This window comes from Papaver somniferum, chromosome 5 (assembly GCF_003573695.1).
Source record: "Papaver somniferum cultivar HN1 chromosome 5, ASM357369v1, whole genome shotgun sequence".
Classification (NCBI taxonomy): Eukaryota; Viridiplantae; Streptophyta; class Magnoliopsida; order Ranunculales; family Papaveraceae; genus Papaver; species Papaver somniferum.
Window position 1 is genome coordinate 22001071 of NC_039362.1, and position 10602 is coordinate 22011672.

General features: G+C 35.7%; 1 protein-coding gene across 1 annotated transcript; it reads left to right on the plus strand.

Moving 5' to 3' along the window:
* Positions 1–4704: 4704 nt before the first annotated feature.
* Positions 4705–10296, plus strand: LOC113281143 (RNA polymerase II C-terminal domain phosphatase-like 3). The gene is made up of 12 exons (XM_026529802.1): positions 4705–5361; positions 5466–5580; positions 5675–5730; positions 5813–5873; positions 5976–7238; positions 7744–8358; positions 8444–8590; positions 8678–8943; positions 9051–9162; positions 9257–9514; positions 9637–9683; positions 9769–10296. Exons 1-12 carry the CDS (start codon positions 4847–4849, stop codon positions 9824–9826), a joined length of 3513 nt encoding a protein of 1170 aa, XP_026385587.1. The 5' UTR covers positions 4705–4846; the 3' UTR covers positions 9827–10296.
* Positions 10297–10602: the final 306 nt, after the last annotated feature.

The window sequence follows — 10602 nt, forward strand, 5'->3', positions numbered from 1 at the left end:
GAATGTTCAATAGATTTGAAGGACTAAAACGTCTTTTTAGCTAAGAAGATATGGACAGCTGGAAGATAACTGCAGCTAACTTTCCATCCATCACTTTTGGTCAAAACTTGCCTAGTCTAGCAATAAATAAAAAAAGTGGCCTAGAAATGAAAAGCACCAAAAAAACGGGCCTATTTTTGTAAAAATCCCAAAAAAAAATTAGAATTTATGCTGCTAAAGCGTGGATTTTGATGTTTTTAATGACTCCTCAAGAGACCTATAAAGCTGATATCATCAACTAATTAATCCGGATTCTTTATTTGATATCAAATTTCTAAAAACACATAAATAGGATTGTTAAACATGATATAATCGAGTCAGGTGGCTGCCTATAATTTGAATCCTATAAGGGTTACAAATTCATATATGTTCTCCAACCACATACGAGTCCTTCAGGGACTATCACGATACATATATCATATAAAGAGAACAATTATAGAACCAATCCTAGGGTTTGAGAATAAATAAACAACTAAAACCCTCAAATCGTTTTTACAACAAATATATTTCTCGTATAACAACGCAATATGACTACATCAACCTATAATTAATAGGCTTGGCATTTTTAAGGCGTTACATCTTGGATCCAAAATTACGTTAATCGAGAAATCAATCCAATCTTATTTTGATTGTATGCCAACCAATCACATATGTCGATATTCAGTAGCTACTTTATATGAATATTTGGCAACATATTAATGGCGATCCTACAAAATTCTCAAGTGTATCCATATCTTGAAAAATATTCAAAGAATTGCTGGTACCAGCGCCGACATGCAATATAATCTTCCCATCTTCCAGTAAGGAAATATGAACTATGAGAATGTGGATCTTTTTGGTAGACTCTATTGGAGCACTATCTGTAGCCTCTTATAAAAGCTACGTTTTTTTTATAGATGTGATTAGATTTGACTTTCCAAGAGGCATAAGCTTATTAAAAGTATAATGAAATATTTTCGCGCCTTATTTGAGATGACAGCCTTTTCAATTTGATCATGATCGGGGAGAAATTTATATAACTATTAAGTTAATGAGCACAACCATTTGGTAGTGTATAGTCTCCCCCTGATTATGGCGGAAGTATTTTTGTCTCACGTACGAAAAAAAGTTTCTTAAAGTATTATCCGATTAATTCGAGATATATACTTTATTATGAAATATGTCTTTCGAAATTAAAAAAAAATATATAGTCTTAATAGACATACATATTTACGATCAACCATGATTTCTTTTGGAACAAAAAAAAATAAAAGTATGTCAAAGCCAAAAACATTGAAAATATGCAAACAAATCTCTAATAACTTCGTGACCTCAAGGGCCAACGAGGTAATGAATTAGATTGAAGTGATGAACACTTTATTTATCAAAAAGAAAAATAAATCAAGATCAATATAGTCACTACAAGGACTAACGATACTGGCTAACAAGTCGAGTGCACTCATTGATCTTTTATGTCCTACCGTATTCCAACATCAAGTTGAACGGTCTCAATTTTGGAGAGTAGCGTTAGGAAGCAAAAAAAATAAAAAAAAAATAAAAAAATAAAATTGCTCAATATCCCTCAGGAATGCAGCCATTGGTGTTTGCAATTGTGAATATTGCAATAACCAATCTCATCCTTTTAGAATCCATAAAGAAATCTAATTCTAGTTGGTTTAAATGATTCTTTTGAGAAAAATAAAGAAATCATCATCGTATTTTTTGTAGAGAAAAATCTACTTTTTGGTTGATGAATATTTCTTTGAAAGAATAGAAATCAATAACCAAAACTGACTATATTTGTTCTTAAAAGGCCAATTTTTACATCTATTATAGAAAAAAGATGGGAAAAACCAATATCAATTGGTCCGTACAGTTAATAATATTGTACCGACGAATAAAGGATATTGTCGTTTTCATCACCGCATATGGAAAATCCATCTTACGTCTGACGAATGGTTTCTTGTAAATAAATAGAAACCAAAGATAAAATCACATGATCTAAATCCAACGGATAAAGATACCAAATTTAATTGGCCATAGGTTTTTCAACCATGCATATGATTCATTAACGTAAAAATGATTAAATTACGATGACACCAAATATTTGGTGATTACAATTTCATTAGGGAAATAGAAACGGTAAACCATCTTTTAATATAAAAAATTTTCTCTATTAAAAGATAAGAGAATAAAGAAAAATCCAACTTATTTACCAACTTGATCATCCGTATTAATAGAGATTTTAACAACCAAAAACAAAACAGTGCAACTCAGAGAAAAATAAACATACACGACATTGTATATTGGCGCTCTGATGTCTCGTCCTTGACTCTTTGTGCTCAATGATCCAACTTAAATCTACAAAAGATTAAAATAATATTAGTTTTGATATCAAAGTGGACCAACATCAACGGATGCTGCCATAAATAATAAAAAAGAAAAGGGAGAATTACAGAATGATCATACTTTCTGTAATTCGGTCACAAAATGATCATATTTTTGTAATTCATTTACAAAATGGTCTTTTTCCATCCGATTTAACACTTTTGAATAAAACGGTGTTATCTTTTCCAAATATACCCTCCCTCAAAATACCCTTCCTAGTTAACTAACTGGTTGAAGTGGTGGTCGTGGTGGTAGAAGTTTAAGAATACCTGTTAAACCCCGGAGGGGAAGCGGTGAACCCTTTGGGTGAATGCGGTGTAACGATCCTGAATGCGGTTTAACGAACCTGAATGTGGGTTTACGATCCTGAATGCGGTGTAACGATATGTAAGCGGCACCACCATCACCTACAAATAGCACCACCGTCAAAAAAATTATTAATGAAGGCAAAAGTTAAAATTGTGTGTGGAAGGATAATATGAAAGACATATAGGTAATTTCATTAACATATTTAACTGTGAGTCACCACTTAACTCCCCTTTTAACGCAAGTATGATCATTTTGTTAATAGTTTATAACAGTAGGATGCTTTTGTGAATCGGGTCCTAATACTAGGACTGTTTTGTACATTTTCTAAAAGAAAAAGATCAATAAAACTAGTTGTAGTTGTATGTAAAAATAACATCTCGTGCTTCCTGGAAATGTCATGTACGACATAACCCAAACTGAAACTAGAAAGAATAGGCCCTAGGTTGTTTTTTCATGGCGGGTGTGATGATATTGTTACGGTTTATAGTATGTAAAAAATAAAAGAAAAAAATCAGAAAATTCATCCTACCCAACTTTTAGGATTAGTTAATCTACGTGACCGACGCTAATATGTCATAGGAAAATAAGGAAAATAATTCTTATAACAGATATTCTCTCATTAATCTCATATTCTAAATCAACTATCACTATTTGACAGACAACTGATATGGAGATTATGAATAAAAAGAAAATTAAGAAAAATATTTTCTACAGTAAAACCAAATCAATCGAGTATATAAGAAGAAAATCATGCGATTAAAAGAAAATCACAAACTATGAAATTAAAAGTAATTAGTTTTTGTAAAAAGAAATAGCTTTGTTAGAGTTACGTGCGTGATAACGTATTGTAATATAGAGAAAGAGGTGAAGAAGACACAGAGTAAAGGGAGAAGAAAGAGGAGTTCTCATTGGATGTGTATTATAGACAAACATTAGAGCCTCTATTTAAAGGGCTAGACACAAGAGCATCCCAGTAATAAACAAGGTTCGCCCTAGATATTCTTAACATAATTACATGTTTATAACAAAACTTAAATATTTGTCAAAACAATAATGAAACATACAAATCAATACAGAAAAATCAATTCCGGGATGGAGAACTATCCAACTTTTGAAAACGTTCAATATTCAATCGAGTATTTTGGGTTCATAAATCATTATCAAAGATCATGTAATATGAAATGTGGACACCAACAATGTTACATTGTTCTTAATTTCTTTGATTTTGTTCATTGTACTTAACGTCATTCTAAATTGACGACCAGTTCATATGATAACACAAAATGAAATTCCAATAAATCAATATAAAACGACCCAGTGTCGATTACTAGTTCTTTAACCCAATAAAAACAGTCAAAACGAATTCAAACACATAAATCATACATGCATAAATTTAGAAATACTAGGTTTAGTTTTTATCCCCTTTTTGCCTTTGCTTTTTTCCTTTTTTTTTTTTTTTTGGCATCTCAAACAAGATTGAGAAATAAAAAAGAAAAGGAAAGAAAAAAGACATGATTGAATGTGGTTGCAGGTTTGGTGGAGACGAAGTAGTGTAGGTGCTGGTCGGCGGGTGTGGAGATGAAGAAGAATTAAAACTTTGATTTATGTAGGTGTTTAGTTGGATGGTTTTAGCCGGTGGGCGTAAATAAAAAGTCAATGAGTAGTACTTAGAAATGTAAGAAATTTTATAGGTGATAAATAAGATATTTAGGGGTGCGAATTAAGACGGGTGGTAAATAGGAAAGCCGTGGATGATGAGGTGAACATCATCGGTCTTTCTTAGTCCACAAATAAAGGCTTTAGGTCAATTCTTGCAACGTACACCCCTACACCACACGGATCCCTCAAAACAAGAAATTTAACAATTCAAATCTTTCTATTCTAAATCTACGGTTAACAACCAAAGAAAAAGAATCTCAAAACGCGGCCGTCTATAAATATGTAACCCACTCTGAGTTATTTACTTTTCTTTCTTTTTCTTTTCAGTTACCAAAATCTGCGCCGGGCTAGTTTTCTCCGAAGAAGAGGGATTTTTACAGTCTCACCGATTCGTAAGATCTAGGGTTCGTTTCCAATTGCCTGAAAAGCTATTGATATCGATTTCAGATTTGGATCACCAATTTACAAGAGAATGATTACTGTAGATAATCAGGAAACCCTAATTTCAATGGAAAATAAGGAAAGTATGATTGATGATGACTTAGAAGAAGGGGAAATCTCTGATGATATGTCAGTTGAAGAGATAACCGAAGAAGATTTCGGTTCTGTATCATCGAAATTGAATTCTAGGGTTCATATGGAGGATTTATTGGATTATTCTGTATCGAGAAATAAGAATGACTTTGTATATCATGATTTCCTTGTTCAGAGTAAGATGGAGGGCATGGATTTTGTGAATGCTGTTGTAATTGACGATAGTAGTGATGAGAGTGAGAGTGAGTGTAAGATTGAAGTGGATTATGATGAGCTAGAAGAAGGTGAGATTGATGAATTGGATGTTGTAGATGTAGACGATGATGATGATGAAGAAAAAGATGAATCTAATGGTGATAACTTTGATACGAAAAATATGGAATTAGGTGATGATAATCAGATCCATTCGACTCCTAAAGAGTTGACTAATGTGACTGTGAATGAAGATGAGAAGTAAGTTTGCCCAATTTGGATCTTTATAGATTTTGATAGTTGAATTTTGATAATTGTTTGGTTTTCTGATTTGATAATGTCAATGGTGTTAATAACTGTTGTAGATCATTTGCTGGAATATGTGTACGATATTTGGAAAGTTTGCAGCTGATAGTTCGCTGTGCAGACGGAGAAGTTCTATTTCAGAAATCTTTTACTGGAATTCAAGCTTTGAATGCAGTATGATGCCATTTAATTGCTCTTAAATTTTGGTTCTGATTATGAATGTACCCTTCTTTTGGTTCTTATACAATGTGAATTTTTATTCTTGTAGGTTTTTTCTACCATGACGCCTTCAGAGAAACAAGATAATATATTTGTTTTAAAGAGGTTATCTTCAGCTCAAGAAACTTATACTTGTTCTTTCCACTGCCTTTAGTTGTTCGGTATGTAACACTTCTTGTTGTTCCAGGCTTCTCACCTATGTAAAGACCCAAGGTTCCAGACTATTGCCAGCAGAGTGTATGAAAGAGGTTTGCCTACAGACGACTGACTGCTAGTTAGTTTAGACGAAAACAGCGAATAGCAAAATGTTTAGACTTTAATAAACTTAAATTTTGTCTCTCATTTTACAGATAGATGTCATGCTGCATTCATTGGATTCCCCATCTGATGTTTCAAGTGTTAAGGCCTATGCTATAGAGAGAGAGGTATTCATGAATAATGAAGAGAAGGAATTGGTATCTTCCGTTGAAAATCCCCCTCTGCAAGATTTAAGTTCTTTGAAGAAACTAGATTTGCAGGCAATATCTGTTAAACCAAGAGTTCACATCGAGAGAAACATGGGGCCTGAGGCTTTAAGAACTGGATTGACATCTTGTAAAGTGGGTACCGGAGGCTTTGGCCCTCTCGTGGATCTTCACAGACATCACGATATGGATAGCCTTCCGTCCCCCACACGTGAAATCCTGAAACCTTTGTCAATAACAAAAAATCAAGCTCAGCCAAACCTACCTGCCATTAGTTTAGCAGATAAATCTGAAGATGCTATCGCTCAACTTTGCAAGAGTGATGCTCTAGAAGTAGTTTCTGTTTATCAACCTAAATTTGGATCAAACCTTCTGACTGATCGGCTCCCAAATCCAATCCCTTCAGGGGAACTTCATGATGGAAATGGGGATGAGGAAGCACAGGACTTATCAGATCGTGTCAGCTCTGTACCCTACATGGTGAGCTCAACCAAAGAGACATTGGTTGTTGGTATTACTGGTGAGATGGCTTCAGATTGTCCTGTTCTAAGTTGTCCTGCGAGAAGCAGCAGTCTTGGACCTGCACATTTAGAAGTGGTTACACCAGCTGTCAATAGTTCCTCTCAATCGGCTTATTTAAGCCAGCCCATTGGAGGAATGATGAATTCTAAGAATTGTAATATCGGGGAACAGTCTGTGCTGGAAGGTCGCTCCTTGAAGAGACAAAGAAATGGATTCACACCCTCTGATATTACCGAGAAAACACAGCCTAATGAGCCGTCAAATAATAACTTGTCAGGAAACATGAAATCTGATCTCAGGAAAGCAGAACATGGTGAAAAACAGTTGGCTATTTCTGCGATCCATAATGTACAGAGCAGCGAGAGGGAGCAGTTTGCATCGTTGGGTACCTCTAATGCAGTATCTTTGCCTGATTTAATAAAGGACGTTGGAGTGAACTCAACCACTTTGGTGCATCTTGTTAAGAAATATCATCGATTAGGAACAAATTCCCAGCAAAAGTCTGGTGATTCTGCCAAAAAGGCAACTTCCCTGTTCAGTTCGACGGCGATACCCTTGTTCAAAAAGTATTTTAATCCAAGAGAAAAACCTATTGTGAAACCTCAAATTACAGATGAAACACCAACGGTGAGCATTTCCAATTCCAACTGCCCTTGCAGTATGGTTTATGCGTTTGATGAATATGGACCCTTGTTTAATTATTGGACATCTTTTTCTTGGATTTTGCCTGTCTCTCTCTCTCTCTCTCTCTCTCTCTCTCTCTCGTCTGCTAGATCTTTCTGTTTATGGTAGCATTATTTAAGCATGATAAAAAGATTCTACTTATTTCTTGAATCCTCAGTCTCTGCAAGTTCATAAGATAAAGCAGTTTCATAAAGAAATTCTGTTCCGCATTGTTGTTTTGGTACTATACTTCGGAATTCAATTTATTGCTTCTTTCATCGTAAACCTTAACGGATTTTGGACACTTCATTTGTCAAGTCCGGAAAAAAATGGTAGATGCTATGTCGGACAATACTTTCAAAATATAGTGGTTTGGTGTTGCATGTAATTTCAAATTTAATAGCATGAATGTCGTTATTGTTTCAGTTTTCATTTTAAGCATGCCACTAATATGATTATCTTTTTGCAGAATCCTCAGGGAGAACTTTCCAAAATCCGCTTGAAAGACCGTGACCCTCGTAAGAATCTTCACTACGGTACATTTCAACAAAATAAGAGATCCAGATTCGAACAGTTCGAAGCAAATGGAGCAGACCCCTCAGTTAGCCAATCCGGAAAGGATAGTTTCTCCCTCCAGCACCAAGGTCATCAGGAGACCCAGACTACTACCTCGTCTTTTCAATCTGCTCAGTTACCAGATATTGCTTCGGAGTTTACGAAGAACCTGAAAAATGTTGCCGATATATTATCAATAGATAACACCTCTGTTACTGTTGCTGAACCTGTTTTGTCACAGCAAATACCAGAAAATATGGATAGGGTAGAGATGGGAATTATAGCAACAGACTGTGATAACAGGCAAAATAAGAATTGCTTGCCTCCCGAAGAACATACAAAAGAACCTTCTCAATCCCCAAATCCATGGGGAGAGATGGAACATATATTTGAAGGGTACGATGAACTACAGAAAGCAACCATCTTAAGAGAGAGGGAAAGAAGAATAGAGGAACAAAACAAAATGTTTGCAGCCAAGAAGCTCTGCCTTGTTCTGGATCTGGATCACACCCTTCTCAATTCTGCCAAGGTATATTTGTTTTGATGTATCAACTGAAGTTAATTCCTTTTAACTGTTCAGGAAAGTGCTTACACTACAAATTCAACATATTCAGTTTATAGAAATAGACCCTGTCCACCAAGAACTCTTGAGAATGAAGGAAGAGAAAGAACGGGGGAAGTCACAGAGGCATCTGTTCCGTTTTCCTCACATGGGAATGTGGACAAAGTTGAGACCAGGAGTTTGGAATTTCCTGGAGAAGGTATATATTCCCATAGATGGTACTAGAATTTAGTTTCTTCATAACCTATAAATTGATATTCAATGTTTATCTGTTGCTGTTTGTTAGGCAAGTAAGCTTTATGAACTTCATCTCTACACTATGGGAAATAAGCGATATGCAACAGAGATGGCGAAACTGCTTGATCCTAGTGGGGCTTTGTTTTCTGGACGAGTTATTTCTAGAGGAGATGACGGAGAATCCCTTGATGGTGATGAGAGGCCCAAGATCAAGGATCTAGATGGGGTTTTGGGTATGGAATCTGCTGTGGTGATCATAGATGATTCCGTTAGGGTGTGGCCTCATTACAAATTGAATATGATAGCTGTCGAGAGGTTAGGATTCCTCAGATTCAGCGCCAATGTCTTCTTCTACTTATTCCACAGTAAACATACTGCATTGCCCTTTTAGTTAGACTGTTCTAATGAAAGTTCTGTTGCAGATATATATATTTTCCTTGCAGCAGGCGACAGTTTGGACTGCTGGGCCCTTCACTACTAGAGGTCGGGCATGATGAGCGATCAGAAAATGGAACTCTGGCATCCTCCTTGGCAGTAAGACACTCCACCATGGATGCTTTTCATGCTCTGTCAGTAATTTGTGGTTTTTTTTATAGTATGACAACTGTGTTTTTTATTTGTCAAATAGGTAATTGAGAGGATACACAGGACATTCTTCTCTCATCAGTGCTTAAAAAACCTAGATGTTAGAAATATCCTGGCTTCTGAGCAAAAAAAGATTTTAGCAGGTTGTCGTATAGTCTTCAGTAGGGTTTTCCCAGTTGGTTTAGCCAATCCCAAATTACACCCACTATGGCAGACAGCAGAACAGTTTGGTGCAGTTTGCACCAATCAAATTGATGAACGCGTTACTCACATCGTTGCTACTTCTCTAGGCACTGATAAGGTATCATATTTCTCCCTCTTTATCCTGATCCTCTTTAGCGTTATAACCTGAGGCACCTGGAAAAAGTTAAAATCTGTAATGAAGATGGGAGATTTTTGTCTAACAAATGGCATTCCAAACAGGTTAATTGGGCTCTATCCAGCAGAAGATTTGTTGTACAACCCGGCTGGTAAGAAACAAAACAATCATGTTCTGAGATGGAGAATATATGGGATTATATGCTTTGGACTAAAATGTTTTGTTTCTTTGAACAGGGTGGAAGCCTCAGCCTTCTTGTATCGAAGGGCAGATGAGCGTGCCTTTGCTGTTTAGCAATTATTACCTGCATACCTCATGCTCAAACATTTCAGACCAATGTCTGAAAGTCAATTTTCCACATTTTGGTAGGTGATTTAGATCTATCTGGGAATCAGCTCTCAAAGACTTGATACAATGGCGACGGGTCAGTTCCCATCCTGACCAAGGTTCCCATTTGACCAACACCCACCTTTTGGTTCCCATCTGACCCAAAGTTGGCGAACTATCAATATTGGCCTCAAAATCTGTACAAAATAGAGAGGGTGCGATGGGCCCATGGTTCATCCATCTCAGGTGAATAGCCCTGAAAATGAAATTTGGTACGCCAAGGTTGATATAGTAAACAAAAGAGAGAATACGTTTGAATTTGGAGATCGCCCGAGTCTAACATAATAATCCTAAAGTTTTGGGTTTTAGAATATCTGAATCAAAATTGTTTAAAGAAATTGTGTACAAATGTTAAAGGAAAAGATCATTTTCACCTATATTTAGATGACCCGTTAGTGTCAAAATCAGAAACTGATAAGTGACCATTAAGCAACATTAAGCAAATTTAATTTGTTTGGCCGTGTGGCTTAAACCGTCAAAGCTATTGGATATTTTCTAATGGCTTAAAACCTTATTAACAAATTCCAATGAATTTGTTTTGTAATGGCAATTGCCTGTCGACAGGTGATTATCTGGAATGTTTGGTTTCGTTTGAAAATCGTTGACGGGGCTTGTTGTCTTGTTTCATTATTTATTTATTTATTGTAGTAGGAAAAAAGTATGTAACTAAAAAATAAAAATAA

Coding starts and splice junctions, on each gene's coding strand:
- LOC113281143 (XM_026529802.1), top strand. CDS start 4,847: ATGATTACTGTAGATAATCAGGAAACCCTAATTTCAATGGAAAATAAG. Junction 5,581..5,674: donor GAATTCAAGCTTTGAATGCA/GTATGATGCCAT, acceptor TTATTCTTGTAG/GTTTTTTCTACCATGACGCC. Junction 9,515..9,636: donor CTTCTCTAGGCACTGATAAG/GTATCATATTTC, acceptor CATTCCAAACAG/GTTAATTGGGCTCTATCCAG.